General features: G+C 34.0%; 1 protein-coding gene across 6 annotated transcripts in view; it reads right to left on the reverse strand.

Annotated features, from left to right (window-relative positions):
• Positions 1-720: 720 nt before the first annotated feature.
• LOC121738705 (gamma-aminobutyric acid receptor subunit beta) overlaps positions 721-16125 on the reverse strand; it is a 57029-nt gene continuing 41624 nt past the window's right edge. Inside the window, exons 2-10 of one of the 6 annotated variants that reach the window (XM_042130926.1) lie at positions 12750-12850; positions 6715-6782; positions 5048-5274; positions 4854-4936; positions 3284-3421; positions 2615-2899; positions 1960-2132; positions 1749-1880; positions 721-1564 (exon numbers count right to left, since the gene is read on the reverse strand). In XM_042130926.1, the coding sequence (XP_041986860.1) occupies positions 1400-1564; positions 1749-1880; positions 1960-2132; positions 2615-2899; positions 3284-3421; positions 4854-4936; positions 5048-5274; positions 6715-6782; positions 12750-12850 (1372 nt within the window). In that variant the 3' untranslated portion in view covers positions 721-1399. Of the gene's footprint in view, positions 1565-1748; positions 1881-1959; positions 2133-2614; positions 2900-3283; positions 3422-3676; positions 3815-4853; positions 4937-5047; positions 5275-6714; positions 6783-7044; positions 7113-12749; positions 12851-16125 lie in introns of those variants that run through there. The other 5 variants (XM_042130928.1, XM_042130925.1, XM_042130927.1 and 2 more) reach the window with 5 other exon arrangements.

Genomic DNA, 16125 nt, shown 5'->3' on the forward strand with positions numbered 1-16125 from the left:
ATTCGGTTAAGCGTTGTCTACTGTGCATGTCTATCATTACAAAAGTTGCGTTGTTCTCAAGCTTGTGATGACAATCTTATGGTAACAATATCACTGGTGTGTTTCATTCATCGCCCACTTTATATACTACCAAATCGATATATCTATTGGAAGAGTGCTCACCTTCTTTTATTGTTTATATGTTTAGTTTATTATGAAGTCTTAGTTAATTGGAGCTATTTTTGGATATTTTAGTTATCTAATAACTAGGCTAGTTGTTTTACAGTTTAAGTTTAATGGCAATATTCTATTTCATACGTAAAGTAGAAAACACATGCTTAAAGCATTAGAATTGGAGTTGCATGCATAATGCTACGGGTAATAAGTTTACACAATCGATAAACCCATAGCAAATCTGAATAATAATGTCCGAAGAATGTCATGATTTAATGAAAAAATAATGAACTTGTTCATAAATCATTGTGGTTTATATTGTTGATGATTTGAATCAAAATCAATAAAGAATTTACATGCAGACTTAATGGAAAGCAATAATTACTTAATCAAGATCAACAATCCATCCGAAATTTTATAAAATAAAGCTAAGATAACAAATTAAACTATAAGTAATAAATTTTAGCCACTACATTAAAATAAAACACCTAGTGTTATTAATATCACAATGAAAAAGTTGCAAAACAATAAAATAATTTTTAACATATAAGTATAATAATTTCTACAACTAATTAATAATAATAAAAGCATTGTTGAGCATCATATTTTTGTTTCATTATAGACTAATGCCACTTATTTTGCCGCACATAATAATTTGAAACTGCTCATAATAATTCTACTAGCGGTTCTAAAGTATCATATAACTTAGGAACTTGATTGCGTTATCATTTTTGACTAGTCTAGCATTTTTTCTTAAATGAGTCTGCGATGATTATGCGCGTATATAAATTATTACTATCTGCTTATCTATTTACAATAATTTATTATAGACAAGTACATATGTAAAAAATTTGTACCTACTCCTATAGTCGCCCTATGGACGTACAAACCCCCTGCAAAGAAGTAAATGACAGTATTTCAGTCGCATCGTTACTACTTCAGACTCCAAAGACAACCCCATGTCTACAATAATTTACTAAACGCATTTTATTCACATAATTATTCCTTGTTTCATTCAAATATGCAGGCATCACTACAGTCACAATACTTGCTATTTAATTGTAGGCAAATGACAATGCGCTTAGGGATATCGTTCTCATTACCTACAATATCACCTTCACATCTTTTCAGATAATTAGTGCGTGCTGTTCTTTGACACTTTTTGTGGCTTGATTACCTACAATGTTTCAAATTATTACGTCACCACTAGAAGTGGACAAAATAAGTGGATTCTCGTCAACACCCTCTATTTATCCTCTTCCAGGAGAACGAGATCGTCAGCCACGACGTCAGAAACATGGAGGTAAATGATCCAATACATGAGATTAAAGCACACGAAGCAAACTGGGAACACGATGCGGGAGTATTTGTCGATATCTGACGGTGTCATTCCCAAGAGCTTGCTTATATCCTGAAATCGTAAGAAATTATTTGTCCTATAGTTCCCATAGAAATGCGCAACGTGTTCGGTTTTAGGTATACACAGAATTCGCTTGCACAATACACGCAAATATACATATACATTTAACACACATTCGCAATGCAAATTGCAATATTTAATTTGTAAATCAAATATCTTTATTGCTACTGTTTACCTTCCCGGGATGCAAAATATGTGGAGGTGGACCAGGGTTGTCTTCTTCAGCACCTCTTCCTCCGTTTATTGTATTTTCTAAAGTACCACCTTTAGAATGTACTTTTGGATCATGAACTTTGAATCGGACCTCCTGCAAATAGAATATTATTTTAGTGTCTTCAAATCTAGCGTCGTTGTAATCTTGGGAATTATTTAAATTGTCAACATACAGATGGTCTCCCGGGAGGACATCTTCCTAGTGTTCCCATTTTGGATAAAGTGTGGGTGTCCCCGACAGGGGGACATTCTGGCATTTTCTTTTCCGATGCTATTTTCTGAATGGCAACAAATCTTTGTTTCCTCATTTGAATCCTTTTCGCCATATATCCTACAGTAGCATACTCTGAAAAAATTCAAACCATTAGTACTATTATAGCTTCCTGAAGGATGTGCTTCGCTAGTTAAAATTAAATTGTTCATTTAATTCGTTATCATAATGTTGCCATAGCATATAAGTCAAAAATATCGCACAGAGAAAATTCGCAGTGCTAGACCCATAACCATTTACTTCATAACATACTATTACTTGTTATTAATTCGGTCGCTGAAACGTCTACTTTTAAAGATTCACAAAGTCACCAAAAACAAACCAGTGATAGAAAACCTGGAACAGAAGTAAGTAATTATGGGTTCACAAATTGTTATAGAAAAATTTAGCGCAGTGAAAACGAAATAATCAGAGTGCTATTTAAATGTAACTTTATTTACTTGAACAAATTATACCCCAAAAATTTGTAAACTAAAGCAAAACGATATTACATTTACAAAATTTTAGTTTGCAATGAAATACTTATATTTTAATTAAAAGAAACAAATTTAAATTACCCAGTAAGCTGGCAAAGACCATCACGAAGCAGGTTCCAAGATAAACATCAATTGACTTCACGTAGGAAATCTTCGGAAGAGCAGCATTGGTCGATGACATGAGAGTGGTCATAGTCAACACAGTAGTTACACCCAGAGCTACTCTAGCGGGAGTCGCATTTCGGTTGAGCCAAAACGATACCCATGATATGATCACAATTAAACCGGAGGGGATGTAAATTTGAATTAGATAATAACCCATCGATCGCACGAATTGGATTTCGCAGGCCAGTCTTGAATAATTTCCTGTAAAATAATAACTCATAACATGAATACGTAGATTTATGGACTTCATATTATTACTATCTCAAATTTTAAAATCACTATGCTCTTTTTTGTTACTTAAAATTTATAGTATCACTTACTTCACTTACTTTTACAATGTCAAGTTTCCCAATGTCCCCAATGTCAATTTACTTCAAAATCTATCATTTAAATCACTATTGTTAGTCACAATAACAAGTGCTTTGTTACAGTAGAAGTTGTCTCTATTACAAAACCACTCGGTGTCAATAGTGCAAATAACAAAAGCAGGACGTGAAAGAAACGTGACAGTATATAATAATTGTCCAGTGTTTATTTAATAAGTATTTTTGTATTGTTCACTCATCGTATTTCCCCATTTAGTACCTGTTGTGAGGGAGATTTCCATAGCTCGTTGACGATGCCCAAGGACCTTGAACTGCGGTAATGACACTTCGCTCGATACGCCTACAGAGTTGGGCCCCTCGTTCCATTTGTATCGGATGTCTCGCATGGTGTAGCCGACTGTGCGCAGCGGATAAATAAATGAAATGACCCCAGGCCCATCACAATGGGTTTTGCCTCGAGTTTCTCGACCGGGGCAAGAGCGGGAAGTCGCGAAATCCGCTTCGCGTCTTGTCGTGCGGTTGTCGTGTTGTTATTAGCATGACGTGTGCTAGTGTCGCGTTATTGATATACTGCACACGGGCTGAGGGAGACGGGGTTTGTGATAGGTATGGATGGATAATGCTTTGGTAGCCGACTTATAAATCTGGTTACCTGTAGTGAGCGCTACCACAGTTGCTCGCTGCCGATGCCCCAGCACTCTGAACTGCGGAAGCTGCACTTCGTTGCTCATGCCGACACTCGCTAGGCCATCTTTCCAATGATACCGAATATCTCTCATCGTGTACCCGACTCCGGAGACATGCCAAACACACAAAACGCTATCACTTACGCTGCGAAGCATCGCGTATCCCTCACGCGGCTCGTGGACGTACAGCGAGACTATCCGAACTGAGTTGAGATAGATGAAAATTTGGATTCTGCTCAGATCGGTTTGTGGATGATAGAAAAATATAAAATCTAACCATACTACCTACGTGATAATGCAAATGAAGAAATGTAAGAAAGCAATATCGAATTTCATGCAAGTGCAATAAACGCTATAATAGGTGATACAAACGTGCATAAGCGGGCGTAGTGCAGGGTGGATATGCACCACACTGCCGCGTAGCGTAATGAAATGCGGTAGGGTGTGCGGTGTGGTATGGGTTTGGGCGTTAGGCCCGCGTCTGCGGCACGGCATTCTGTGGTTGTGCAGACTCCGCGGCCTTTCCCGCCTCCTTCGGCCCGCTCAGCTATCGCAGCGTCGATGTCTCAATATCATTTCGTTCGCTTAATGCTTGTGAGGACAAGGCTTACTATAATGTGTCTGCCTTCTGCGGGTGCTGTATGCGAGAAGGAGACATTCCAATTTATGAAAACACCAGGGAAATCACAGCACGTGTCGACGATAAGGTTGTACGCTTGTGCTCAGGTTATCCCTTATAGTATCTGTGATACAAGAAAGTGATCACAACACAATATTTGTAAGCCTAGTGAAAATTTTGCACTGTGATAATAATAATTAAATAAATGATTGCTTTAAGTGAACACACAATTATTGTATTTTTTATACAAATTATTTTTCTATCATCGTCAAATACATGAAACAGGTACACTTACGCATTAGTAAATTGGATTCAAGCTAAATACAACACTGACAAACATAATATTTTGGTTGTTAGTATTATAATATTGTGCGTGCCTTTAATACACTTTTCTATTCTAGTATATAATATATTATTCTATCATAATATATACTTCGTTAACACGACGTGATTTTGGTCCACATAAAGTGACTATTGACATATTGTTTACAAATTCACAATTTATTTATTGTTAAGGTACTTACAACTCTCGATCTCTATGTGGCACAGCTGGCGATCCATGGGAAAGTATTGCAAGTTCATTGGACATGATGCAGTGATCGTCAATCTAGAAAACAACAAAATATTAAATAGTTAAATACTACGTTAAATATAACAATAAAATATTTATCTGAATTAGATAATTTTATTGATGAATCTATGTTTATTGAAATAATACCTGATACTCCTTGTAATAGATCCGGAGTAATGGATACGAATAAATTCATTGCTAGTGGTGGCAATATGGAAATATGATTGTTTTTCGTTAACAAAAAAAGTATCTGGAACCCATATATTCTTAATAAATTCAGACCCCACTGATAAAGTTTCCACACCGGGTCTTTTTTTGTAAGCCAATCGTGGATCAGTCCAAAACTGTCTAAAGTAAAAATCTAGTGTAAAATCCTGAAACGACATAAAACTTTAGTATGTGATCATAAAGTAGAAAATGGCTTTCTCGCATATAATTGATGAATAATGAATGAATGATTTTACTAGCTGAATAATTTGTCTAAATATTAAAGACACTTTGGTTCGATAAAGTCGTTAGTGAGAAATCAAATGAAATAAAGATTGATAATAATGATGTAACTTAAAAACAAAAGGTTAGTTTGGCAAACATTGTATGTCAAGATTGATTTTAAAATTTAGATTCTAACAAAAATTACCACATTTGTATGGACTATGACTATGCATGCTATCGATATCTGCATCCAAGGAACCTACGGAGTTCTTTGAAGAACTTATTCTAACAACGATCCATAAGCTGAGTATCGCTTAGAATAAACTATAATAATACTAGTATCGAATACATAGAATACAACATTCATTAGTTGAGCGAAGCTTCACAAACAAAAAATGTGCAATTGTGTTTTGTGGTACGAAGTCTACGCAACAAGGTGATGTCTAAAAGAACAGGTATCGGTGCTAGTTACTGGAAGGGCAGGGTGAGTAGGTTGTGGCGTACTTTGGTACCCACGGCTCGATTAAGGCAATCATTTGACAAAAGCTGAAGCCGTCACTTGTACTAGTTGCCACGATAGAAATTCAAGTCCAGAGCTGCAAAATCAGCGTTGGTTCATACAAGATCGCGAGCTCTATTTTACCTAAATGAATATTTAGGTAACCTCTCCACGGCATTGGGCCACGTCATATTGTGACCTTCTAACCTTGATTTGGTTTCCACTTTAGAGTGTTTTACCCCAAAGCCTCGCGTTTTCGTGATACACACTTTGGAAGACCGGATCCGTTTTAGTGTAATTTTAATATTGTTACATAAATACATTAATGTGAAAAAATTCCAAGCAAATGCAATATCAAATAGCAAGAGGACAAAAACACCGGTGTTCCAAGTTGGTCCAAGAGCTTGGAAAAAACGATGATGGCAATTTCAATCGATACACAGATAGATACATACACATCAAACTACGAAATGAGATACCAAGAATTTAACAGTCGTCGCAAATCCATAGAGAATTTAGGCTAGTCTGCCAGTAATTTTCCTACATCGACTAAATATCTAATTAGTGTAATAATTTGCTCAATCTATAACAACGCGGCAATTAAACGTTACGCGTAAGTCTTTGGAGTTACGAGAACTGATGGACACACAACCTGATAGTTTTTAAGATCACAACGAATTGCCTTTCTTATTATGATCCGAATATTAAATTTTGAATAATTTTAAGCGCTCTGTGACTCATAATAAGAAAACAATTTTGCGGACAAAGGGCGTTCTGTTCCACAAAACGCGAACATGCTCGCAGCCTCGTATCTAGGGCTGCTCGGTCGCGGCGGCACAGAGCCGGAGGACCGAGTCAAGCGTTAGTTGACAGTGGCGAGTACCATGAGCACTTCGGAGACGGAGCTGATAGAGAGCACATACATGGTGACGCCCACCTCCACTGGCGGACCTGCAATCAAGCCCAATCGTGAGTCGCGCGCGCGCCCTGCGCCGTGAAAACCAAACCAACGAGGTGATGCCCCTAGCCGGAGTGGGGACGCAAGAGGCGCGGGGTGCGTGCGGGATTCGTTCCAGTACATTCCTAAGCGCATCGCATCGCGCCTTTTGCGATCGAACCGTGGACACGGGTGCTACAATGAACGGTAATGGTGATCGTACTAAAGGAGATTCTTGCTATGTATGCGCTGTGTCTTTATAATTGCTTTAAGTACCATTTTCACTTCAGATAAGGAGCTGATGCTGAGCACGTACATGGTAACCCCCACTTCCACGGGTGGTCCTGAAAATGATATAACACACGTGACACACAATAGAGACCTAGCTACCTACTACCTATTCGTCTAAAACATTTGGAAGTGGATCACAGGATTACGGTACCATGTAGATTTTCTGAAGTCTGGTTAGTGATGCCAAAATGTGCCTTTTCTATGGTACATGTGAATATAAGTTATGAACATCTACTAGCGTATATTATTATGACGTTATTCTTTGAAGTTTATCTTGTATTATCTTAGTACCAATAATTTTTCAATCTCATAATAGGTAGGTACTTAAGTCGCATCAGCCAAATTTCAAATAATACTATGTAATAAAAATGCAAATAAAAATTCAAGTATTTATGATCAGTTGTGATTGAAGCTGTCTTTTTATTTACAAATTTAATTGGTATTGGGAAATCCATTAATTCTCTTTCAGACGCCGATTTCTTTGTTCTCTTTAAATCACGATTTCGTCAAATTATTTCTTTGTTTTAATGAAAGCAGTTTTAAGATTATTTAAAATCTATTTTTCCTCTTATCCAAATTTTTGCTTTTCAAAAGATATTATAATTATTGCTCCAATCTTTGTTACTTTGTTTTTAAATTTCCTTTTTCCTAAAAAGTATTTTTATTATGACGAGAACGTATTGTCTAAAAGTAGTCGTTAAAATATAATATGAGAGATTATTATTATAGATAGATGATTGTAAACTGTACCTACGAATTCTAAATAAGAACGGAAAAAGATAGTTATTCTGGTTTTTAATTTAATAGCCCCTTCAATGTTTCAATCTAGTAGTATCACTATTAGGCATTAAGTAATTATTTAAATTTAGTGTCACCGTTGGGCATGGAGCAGTTTTTTTTTTAATTAGTGAAATTTTCTTCTCCTATACATTTTTTACCGCTGTGGTAATCTGTCGATCCCTATTATCCAATCTCCATAACATGCATGATCTGAATCTCTGCATGAATATTTAAAATTCGCTCGTATCCGATAAATTCAATACAATATTCCAAGTTATTATTGATACTTCCACGATGAGTTTGAAAGGTTCAATATATAGTGTTATTTTTGGGATTATAATTTTCTAAAGCATTCGCTGGTTATAATTCGCGCTAGGTATACTCGTCATAAAAAAACGAATGCTCTCTCTCATAAAAAAACGAATGCTCCTCATAAAAAACCTCCTTATAAAAAATCAGAGAAATGATAATTCAACAAAAAAAAAAAAAAGATACATACAGCCGAACGTATAATCTCCTCCTTTTTGGAAGTTAGTAAAAAATATTTGGAATTTTAAATAAATTGTTAGTACAATTATGTCTACAAATCTAATGTGTGTGTACCAATTTTAACCAGCATACCTACATAAAATAAAGTAAAAATGAATGGTTGTGCGATTCTTGTTCATTGCTTGACTTCAATTTTAACGTTCAAAGCGAGAAAATTAGCGCTTTGAACGTTAGGATCGAAGGCAAAAACGGAATTAATAGCAATCGTGGCTTGGAATATTAGATACATGGAGTGAATCAAAACTGAGTCTTAAATTATCTTGCTAAAGTCCATGCTTGAATGGCAGTGTTCGGCGAACAGAAATTGTCGATACGTATTCTAAACGGAAGAGTGCTTTATTTCCGATATACAATATTATTTGTGTTTCTCATTGATTTTTATTTATATGTTATATTTACTGTTATTGAGCTAGACCTCATACTCTTATGAAACCTCCTAGATTGCTTTCAAAACACGTAGCATATTTTATAAATTAAAATTAGAAGCAAAACTTGACATAAAACACCGAAAGTATTTTTCTAATTAAACTTTATCGTTAATGCCGTAGAAAGTATGTTATATACTGCAGCAGTGAATTCGAAGATAATAATTGAAAAGTTTCCTTTTTTTCGTTAACTGTTTACTGAGAAAATATTAATAGATGGTCTGGATTTTAATAATGAAAACGCTAATAAAAAATAACATCCCGCATAAAATTTAGCTTAAGGCCACTTAGTAGATTACCATAATTCGGTAATTAATAGTAATGTTGTTGCCGACATTAAGGCCGGGTTTGTAACTAGGGTGCTCGGTAATTGGACGAAATTAAAAATAAAATAAGCCACCAGCTTTGACCTACGATAAGCCAACATTTGCAAAAAATACACACGCTGTAAATATACAGGAGTTAAAGTTGTAATTCTTACGTGACACGGTAGAAAAGTGAAAATAATTAAGAAGTTGTATAACTGTAACGTAAGTATGTATGTGTTCAGGGTGACTAGAATAATATATACAATTATAATACTCGTACCGTAAGTCAATTAACGAGATCCTGAACTTAAGTGCTTATAAAAGTTTTTTTTTTTACATTAACAATTTAAAATAAATGGTTTCTTCAAAGACTAATGTCTCAAAAACGTGTTATCGTTAAACACTAGAAAGACCGAAGCGGTCAAAAGACCGCATTTTCGTTTTTAATTTGCGATATTTTTGTTACCGTTGCGAGAAATTGGTTTTCCTCTCGTGACATTTAATAATTTTCGATTGTTTAAATTATGATAACGTGTTTTTAATGATTGCTCAATAATTATAAGTTTTAAATAACAACCTACCTAAAAAGACCGCAGCGGTCTATTGACCGCTTGAATAAAATTGCTAAAGAAAGTGGGTTTTTCTCGCAAGTTTTATTTTTCTTTCAATTTTTTTATTATTATTATGTTTTGTTTGTGTATTGTATTTGAAATTTGATTTAAATTTTATAAAAAAAAAACTCGACTGAAATAGATTTGTCAATGACTCATAGGAAAAAGTGGGATAAATACTTTTATTTACATAAATGGTCTAAAATTTTACATTTTTATATGTAAAAATAATGGTAATATATTTACAAATATAGTATGTGCACAAATAAAACCTATTGCCTTGCCTGTTTTGATATTGTAACGTAATTCAAGTTTTTTGCCTAATGAAACCCTGTTTTTTGAAAATTATCAACGTTACCACAAAAATCTCAATAAATTTTCATAATATTGTTGCCTGAGTTGACCTAACACAGCCAGGGTTTATTAGTAGTTAGAATTTCAATAAAATGTTTATGCTGAGGTTATTTTATTTTTTGTTTTACCTACACCAACGAAGAAAATAACAAACTAAAGGTTGCGAATTGTAGTTCTATGATAATGTGATAAAAATTGTTATATTTATGCTAATTTTAAGTATATTTCATTTCTAAAGCATATTTTTTGTACTTTTTTAGCTTAAGTGATAAAAGATTTTTATATTGTGACCAAAAATACGACACGAAAAAATAATAGTTTTGTCCTCCAAAAGGGTATTTTCATCAAGATGTTCTTGGCTTCCACAACTTACTTACTTGAATTACTGTACATAAAAGTAACTTTACCATACTATTGCTAAAATGAGAAAATATAAAATCTGAAAAAAAAACGGTGTTTTATGCTCAAATACACGAACAAAACTAATAAATCTTGTGGAGTTATTATAATGTCATTATGTCAGTAGCAGGTCTATAAAATGCTTTTTTAAATAATTTTCTTGAATATTTTTTATACAATTTAATTTATTTACATATTTTATAAATAATTACATGATTAATAAAATGCAAAAGCCTTGTATTATACCTTTAAGAAATAAGATAATTAGTATACCTACAATGTATATTTAAGACGATATAGACACATAAACGGTAAGTTTTAAAGTGGACTAACGTATTCTGCACTTTACCCTGGATTAATGCTACGTGCTCCCACGGCTAAATTATTAATTCAACATACTAAGATCAATAACGTTAGGCGATTTTATGTTATCCAGATATAATATTGTCAGATGAATGTTGACTAACATTACCTTAAATTCGACCTTATAGTTCAATCATGATATAATATAGGCAGCTAGAAAAATTAAACTCAGAAAGTTTTTAAATAAGTACTTATAAAACTTATGAACATTTTTACATGTCGATAGTGACGATATTTTTTTCTATTCAAACATACTTAAAGTATTCAAAAGACATCATTGTCATAAAAATCATGATGAATTTTCTTGCATGCATGTGTTATGTTGAAGCTCGCAGCCTCGTATTTGGGGCTGCTGTGATATTAAGCGAAAGTAACCGAGTTCTTTCCCATATAAAGCTGATATGAAGCGTAGGAATACAACAAACATGCAATTTGACATTTAAATTATTTTAATGGACGTAGGGGGAAATCGAGCTTAATTTCGTCTTCTAGATATTCAACCCCGACATTTTCGACCCCTAAATTTTAAAATTTTCAACTACAACATTTTTCAGTCCCTAAATTTTCAACGCCTTTTTTATCATTATAACGACTATTTTATCATTTATTATATTATTATATTATATATATTTAAAGGTGTTGAAAACAACGTTGAACTGTGAACACTGAATAGACCGAAAACGAAGAAGACCCGACTCCCAACTCCACGCCATACAATAAAATCCTCAAGAATAATTTCGGCATTTAGAAGTTAACAACTTCGCTAATTTCAACTTCATATGGGTCTCAAACTTTCACGTAGTCTACGTTTAAAAGATAAAGTTAAGATATAGCGTTCAAAGCCACTTTGTACTTTAAGATAAAATATTTGTGCCTCAAAATTACCTTTCAACACAGCTGTGTCATTAGTATGCTGTACAAAAAGTGCATCTAACATTTTAAATTGATTCAGAATTTTATTTTATGTGACCTCCATAACTAAATCGCTAAAAAACTAGTTACTACCGTTATTGAATTTTTTAAAAATCCAATAACGGTAGTAATCGGGTCAAAGGTATGCTTTTGTATCAATTGTTTTGGATTTAGGGTCCCCGCAGATATACCATTTCAAGTTGGCCGACTATCGTACAACCACAGAAATAGATCAAGATAGAAGCGCCATGTCGCTCCAATTTATATGAACACGAGCGTGTCACTTTTTTCATACCTATAGGCTATAACTGTGACGTCACAAGAGCGCTTTAGTGATGGGAATACCCGTACGCGCGGAATCGATTCGAAATTCACTCTTGTGACGTCACAGTAGGTATGAAAAAAGTGACATGGCGCTTCTTCTTGATCTATTTCTGTGGTTTGTACGATAGTCGGCCAACTTTAAATTGTAAGTCTGCGGGGACTCTTAATATCAGCTGTTGCTGTGGTACTGCGAGTAATAAACTTAAATCAAAAAATTAAATTTACGAAACTCAATTTCACTTATTATTTTCATAAGTACTACTAAACAACAGGCTTGCCTCTCATATCGCAATCCCTTGGTTGTTTTCGGCCAGTTTAACCCATCAAGCCCCATAAGCTAACTAGTGAGCGAGACACAATAGAATAACAATTATAGATTTCCAAGAATCCACGATCGAAGGATTAAGACCTATTTCAGTTTACATGCTAATCACAGTATTCATTTAAGTAAGTATATTTTACAATTTTATTACATTTACTAGCATTTACTGCCTAAAAAGATACATGGAGGTCAAATAAAATGCTTAGTTCTATATCATCAAAATTACTTCATTTATTTGTATACGCGTTTTGCAAAGATAAGAACTGATCCTCGGTTAATTATAGCAACACGTGACTTCGCCCATTTATCACAATAATTAGAATAATAGTAATAGTTCACTAACCTCCATAGTTTGGCCTTACTCTTTTATCGTAACTTATACTAAATGAGTCCAAAATTGCTGATATATTTACATCTCCGAACATGCCACCCCCACCAGCCCCCCTGGAAAGAAAGAAAAAAACATGTCAATTAAAAAATACCAAAGCCGAACTTACATCCTATTTTTTGGAAGTGGGTTAAATACAATGCAAAAAGAGAGAAATCACAACCTATTAGACCAGGACCCACTTTCGCCATTTAGAATAAAATACCTGTGTTAACATAATAATATTATCTATTAATTATACTATAAACTAGGTACCTACTCGTATTACGTTAAAAATGATATGAGGAACGGGAGAAATAAATATCCCAGGATTACTTTTAATACAGACTTTTTCAAATATACCATCCTCATCACCTTGATGAGTGGCAGTCTTACACCGTGCGTTTCTCGCGTAACTTTCTGCCACGCACTGTAAAACTCTGGAACAAACTATCACCGGCAGTATTTCCGCACATAATATACGATCTGCAAACCTTCAAAAAAGTGCGTATTCTCTCTTAAAAGGCCGGCAGCGCATTTGCAGCTCTACTGATGTTGCGAGTGTCCATGGGCGACGGTAGTTGCTTTCCATCAGGCGACCCATTTGCTCGTTTGCCCCTTATTTCATTAAAAAAAAAAAACTTGGTTAGGGTTCTGTAATCAACAAGTCATCGTTACGGAACGAAACGGAACCCTAACCAGCAAATTTTTTGTATATTGATAGGTTAATCCATACTCATATTATTATAAATGCGGAAGTGTGTCTGTCTGTCTGTCTGTTACCTCTTGAACTCCAAACTGCTGAACCGATTTTTCTGAAATTTGGTAGGGATATATTTTGAATCCCGAGAAATGTCATAGGATACTTGTTGTTAAAAATGTACAGTTTCCGTACGATAAACGAGTTTAGGCGCAACGGAGTTGCAGGCATCATCTGATAGTCACATAATTTTAGAGTAACATTGTCCTACAAATAGAACAATCCATATTTTAGGACCATCAAATCGAAATACTAAATCCTTACTATATCTGTTAGTTACCACTTTCGAGATTTTTCGCAGAGGAAATTGTTATTCTTCTTATCAAAATGAAGCTACTCACGCAAATTTGCTTGAGTAATAAAAAAAATATTCTAGATTATTTTTCCGACCCAAATATCGACCAATAGAATTGCACCATTCGACGTCACGTGGTACAAACTACATGGTATTATACTGATAATTTTTTGAAAATTTTCTCTGGTTGTTGCTATATATAAAAAACAAATTCTAATTCTATTGGCCGACATTTGGGACGGAAAAATAATCCCCCGAATACCACACGAGCTTCAAAATTATCTGGCATTTCCCTCAAGGTTCCCTGCAAACAAACAAAGTCGTCAAGTTTTTCAGGAAAAATCAGGGCAAAACCAGAAATCTATCTCTGGTTTTGCCCTACTAGTGATTTTTCCTAATATTGGGAACGGCCATTAATATATTTGTAATCTGACCATATATAAATTCACATTTTTTAAATTCAAACCACTTTATGGGCCCTAAAGCGTTTATTTATGAAAAAAAAAACATTGGCCAAGTGCGAGTTGGATTCGCCCATGAAGGGTTCCGCAGCAGCAATAAGGTTTATTTTTATGAAATCAAAAGGTTATTGATTTATTTTTATATTTCAGTTGATTTAAAGAGTTTTTTTAGACTTACCATGAAGTTCTTTAGAAGTTCGAGACACATTTTAGCACGTTGAAGGAGTCTCTCTCGCAAACTATTCAGGTTAGAAACCTCAATATAATTTTTGAAGACCTATCCATAGATTTTTTTTTTGTTTCAGCTGTACCTATGAGGACCCCTAAAATTTTTAATATTTTTTCCTTTTTTCTATCAAAATCTTAAGGACGCTATCACAAAAATTATGACAAAAATTAGCAGGTCAGTACGAATATCGACGTTAAGGACATTAAAATAACATTCAATATCAGCGCGTCTTGTACAGTGGCGGTTACGACGCTCGCCGCTTTCTTGATAGGGCGAAAATGTATGAAGAAATTTGAGAGCGTCTCTTATTTTTCTTATAAATGGAAATTTTATTTATTTTTATATAAAATATTTAGTTATTCGTATAGGGGACTAAATAAGCAACAATTTTTTGTATATTTATTTTACTTAGTTGAGTGTATTTAGCTATAATGGTACCTAATCAAACCCCATTTCTTAAATCTTTTGCGATTATTGTGATGGTTAAAACGTATTTATGTGAAAATTTTGTATGCGGCTATAAATTTTTTATAGTATGGACGTGGAGGTGAATATAATATTTATATCTTTCATTTGAAACCAAAATATCCTTGCAGTGTGACTCCTAATTCTTTAAAATGGTACCTGAAAATCGCTGATATTTGTGAAAAAATGTGATAGCGTCTTTAACCCTCGGTTGGTCGCGTGGGGTCTTTAAAAGCCCAGAGTTTGCGAAATCGAGCAAAAACTATATTTAAATTAATCGTAGCAACTCCGCTCTTTAGGTAGCTTCCTAAAAGGAATTATAATTCGATATAATTGCCACTTATCTAAGCTCACGTGAATGTATTGTTAGTAATGTAGTGTCACGTGAGTTACAGATGTGTTTATTCACGCTGGGGTTTTTAAAGACCCCAGGTGACCAACCGCGTAACTAAATTCGATTTGATATTTTCATACCGTTTCAGTTTTTACACCGAAATGGATTTCTTTGTGATTTTCCTTGTATTTTAATAATAAATCAATTAGTTAGTTCTTATCGTTTTATATTGCTTATAAGAAGTTTTAGACGCACTTTTCCAGAAATGCATATTTTGCTTTGTAGACCAAAATGATGATGATTATTTTTTGGTGATGATAAGAAACTAATTGTCGGTATATTTACCATACGTTTTAATTATTAGAACAGGAAAATGTATAAAAAATTTAATGTTTTGGTGCTAAAAATTTGTCAATGCTTAACATTCAATCGTTTATATGTCATTTGGACTTCGCTTTTTATATTTCAATCTAAGTTATAGGAAATTTAACTGTTGTCTTAGTTATCTACACGTTTTACCACAATTTCAAAATAATGTTGATTTTTTTTTAAATTTCGCAACTCACGGTTTCCACTTGAAATTTTTAATTTGTAAGTTTTGGTTATAAGTATTATAAATATAATTAATCTTTTGATTAAATCTGATTAATATTGAATTAAATAACAATAATTTACATAAAAAAGTTAAGAGATATATAAATGTATGCCATTTTTATGATGTCATTTAATTTCCGGGCTTTCAAAGACCGGCGGCCAACGGCGTTATTTTAAAAGCGCCACCAACCGAGGGTTAATACGGTTAACAGAC

This window comes from Aricia agestis, chromosome Z, assembly GCF_905147365.1.
Source record: "Aricia agestis chromosome Z, ilAriAges1.1, whole genome shotgun sequence".
NCBI classification, from domain to species: Eukaryota; Metazoa; Arthropoda; class Insecta; order Lepidoptera; family Lycaenidae; genus Aricia; species Aricia agestis.